Consider the following 3,442-nt stretch of genomic DNA (forward strand, 5'->3'; position numbering starts at 1 on the left):
GGAGAGCAGATTGGAGGTGCTTGGCCGGTGGAACAGGGGTGTATGGATCCTGGGCTAAAGTTTAATCCTCCTGGATGTTCGGATGCTAATTAGAAGGACTAAACATAAGCTAATTATAAAACTAATTGCAGAAGCCATGACTAATTCGCGAGACGAATCTATTAAGCATAATTAGTCCATCATTAGCACATGCTTACTGTAGCACCATATTATCAAATTATGTACTAATTAGGCTTACTCGTGAATTAGCCCTCATTTATGTAATTAGTTTTATAATTAATCTATGTTTAATACTTTTAATTAATATCCAAACATTGGATGCGCTGGGTCTAAACTTTAGCCCCCTAGAGTATACTACCCCCGCTTCCAATCATTGCCACTGGAATGTACTATATAGTGATTAGTCTAATTTCAGTCATTACCACCGGATTAACGAGACAATTGGACAAGAACAAATTTTTATTCGAAAATGCTATATAACACCCATGTGTTTTAGCTTCCGGGCACACACGATTTTTTTTTCAGCGAAACCGCCCGTCCGCCGGCGCACGCGCCGCTGCCGCGCCTGTGACGCTGCGCTAGTGCCCTCACCGCCGTGCCCGCACCCCCTGTCCCCAGCCCGCGCCGCTGCTGCGCCCAGCATCGGAAACCAACTCCGGCGAGCTTCTTCTTCCCCAATTCCGGCACCACCCCAAATTTTGTCTCTATCCTTTCATATAAAAAAATATTACTTGTGAACTATGATTTGTTACTTGTGATCTATGCCGAGAAGAAAATGAACAGTAGCATAGTAACCATGTGAAAAAAAATTGATGTATCCGAATGCTAAAACACACGGTTATTAGGTAGACGGACTCATTTTATTTCCTTCACGTTTTCATACCATGTATTTTACAGTGTGCACATAATTAGGTATCAAAGTACAACGAGAAAAAGGAAGGAAAACCAATGCGTGCGAGTGATCCTCCCATATCTACACTATCACTGCACATAAATTATTCTTGGAGCTCTGGCACGTGTGAGTAGCTCCAAAACTTTGGCAAAAAGAAGTGTAGTACACACTATGATGTAGCACCAGCTATGCTCTGTAGTGTTGTGCTACCTATAGCCTTGACACCGCCATGACGTGCGCCACCGGCTGCTCCTCGCGGCGACCGCCGACCGTCGTCGTCTTCCGCTTCGGCTTCTGCGCCGGTACGGTGGGCGGCAGCTTACGTGCCTCCTCCCGGAGCTTGACCTTCTCAACCTTTCCGAGCGCGTTCCTAGGTAGCGCTCCGACGACCTCCACCTTCTTGGGAACCATGAAGCGAGCCATGCGCTTCTTGCAGAACGCGAGCACGTCGTCCTCGCTGAGCTCGGCAGCGTTGTTCCTGGGCACGACAAAAGCGCACGGCGTCTCGCCCCAGCGGGGGTGCGGCATCGCCACCACCGCCGCGTCGGCCACGGCCGGGTGGCGGAACAGCACCTCCTCCACCTCCTTGCTGCAGATGTTCTCCCCGCCGCTGATGATCACGTCCTTGGACCGGTCCTTGATCTCGATGTAGCCGTCCTGGTGCACGACGCCGACGTCGCCGGTGAGGAACCAGCCGCCCCTGAAGACGTTCTCGTTCGCCTCCGGGTTGTTGAGGTAGCCCTTCATGACGCTGCTGCCTCGGAGGACGATCTCCCCAACGGTCTTGCCGTCGCGCGGCACACTGACCATGGTGTCGGCGTTCTTGACGTCGGCGTCGGCGAGGGACAGGACGCTGACCCCCTGGCGCGCCTTGAGGCGCGCGCGCTCCGGGAGCGGGAGGCGGTCCCACTGGTCCCGCCACTCGCACGCGAGGGCGGGCCCCGTAGCCTCCGTGAGGCCGTAGGCGTGCGTGACCTTGAAGCCGATCCGCTCGACGCGCTCCAGCAGCGCGGCCGGCGGCGGCGCGCCGCCGGTGAGGACGTGGACGGGGGTCTCGAGCTGCCTGGTGGCGGCGTCGCCCTCGAGGAGGATGCTGAAGACGACGGGCGCGCAGCACATGTGGGTGACGCGGTGGCGCGCGATGGCGCGGTAGATGTCGGCGGGGCGCGCGTCGCGGATGCAGACGTTGACGCCTCCGCGCGCCGCCATGCCCCAGGTGAAGGTCCAACCGTTGCAGTGGAACATGGGGAGCGTCCAGAGGTAGACGGGCTCGGTGGTCACCCCCCACTGCAGCAGCAGGCTGGTGGTGCTCAGGTACGCCCCGCGGTGGCTGTAGACGACGCCCTTGGGCGCGGACGTGGTGCCAGACGTGTAGTTGAGCGTGACGGCGTCCCACTCGTCTTCGAGCGGCGGGAGCTCCGCGTCGGGGTCGCCGTGCGCGACGAGGGCCTCGTACTCGAGCTCGCCGAGGCGGGCCCCCGTGGGCGAGTCAATGTCGTCGATGACGGCGACGAGCGGGACGACGTGCGTGGCGTCGGCGGCGAGGAGGCGGAGCGCGTCGCTGGCGAGGCGCACGTAGTCGTAGTCGACGAAGAAGAGCTTGGCCTTCGAGTGGTGCAGGATGGTGGCGACGGCGCCTGCGTCGAGGCGCGTGTTGATGGTGTTGAGCACGGCACCGGCCATGGGAACGGCGAAGTGCATCTCGTACATGGCCGGCACGTTGGGCGCGAGCACGGAGACGACGTCGCCCCTGCGGACGCCGAGGGACAGCAGCGCGGACGCGAGGCGGCGGCAGCGCTGGTACGTCTGGCGCCAGGTGAAGCGGACGCGCCCGTAGATGACGGACGCGCGGTCGCCGTAGACGGCATTGGCGCGCGGCAGGAACCCTACAGGGCTCAGCGGCACGTAGTTGGCCGGGCGCTTGGGGAGCTGGTCCATGGCTAGCTTGTCGCTCGCTCGCTGCTCAGCGTGCAGCCGTGCGAGGAGGAGGAGGGGAGATGGAGGATGTGTGTGGTGACTGCTGAGGCGAGGTGAGAGGTGGTGAGGGGAGTGAGCTGCTGGCACGGCCGTGGCGGATGCCGGATGGGTGGTTTATATAGGCCGTCCCGGGCAGTGCGAGGCCCAGCTCTCCTGCCCCTACTGCAGCTGAAAGACCTTCGGCTGCAGTGGGTTACACGGTTGTCTATTTGGGAGAAAACGGAGATTACAAGGAAAATGAAGTGAAAAAACGCGGCGTCTTGACCACACGTTCCTTGCCTCCTGCGCACGATTTTTCACACTCCACCTGTTGCGATCCTACCCGCCTGTTATTGCTCTCGTTCGATCGGTTGGCCGGGGAGGCGACCTGTCCCCCGTTGCTGTTGCTGGTGCGGTTTTGGGGTTGGGTTGGGTTCCCGGCAAAGAGCAGAGCCGCAGAGGAGACGAGACGGCAAATCGACGTGCCATGGCCCGTCGAGAGCTTGTGGCGAGCGCAAAACCCATCGACCATCGGCCGTTGAATTAGAGCCGCGCCATTGGTTTCATGCGCGCTACCAGGATGTTGACAGATAG

The 3,442-nt window shown here is 59.2% G+C and overlaps 1 protein-coding gene across 1 annotated transcript; it reads right to left on the bottom strand.

The window, feature by feature from the left end:
• Positions 1-853: 853 nt before the first annotated feature.
• Positions 854-2,941, bottom strand: LOC136540725 (trans-cinnamate:CoA ligase, peroxisomal-like). Its single transcript, XM_066532738.1, has one exon. The coding sequence runs from the start codon at positions 2,828-2,830 to the stop codon at positions 1,103-1,105; it is 1,728 nt and encodes a 575-aa protein (XP_066388835.1). The 5' UTR covers positions 2,831-2,941; the 3' UTR covers positions 854-1,102.
• Between the last annotated feature and the right edge of the window lie 501 nt (positions 2,942-3,442).

The sequence above is a fragment of the Miscanthus floridulus genome, chromosome 2 (genome assembly GCF_019320115.1).
Source record: "Miscanthus floridulus cultivar M001 chromosome 2, ASM1932011v1, whole genome shotgun sequence".
Lineage (NCBI taxonomy): Eukaryota > Viridiplantae > Streptophyta > Magnoliopsida > Poales > Poaceae > Miscanthus > Miscanthus floridulus.

What these genes read in the sequence shown, in the direction of transcription:
- LOC136540725 (XM_066532738.1), bottom strand. Translation starts at nt 2,830, where the DNA reads ATGGACCAGCTCCCCAAGCGCCCGGCCAACTACGTGCCGCTGAGCCCT.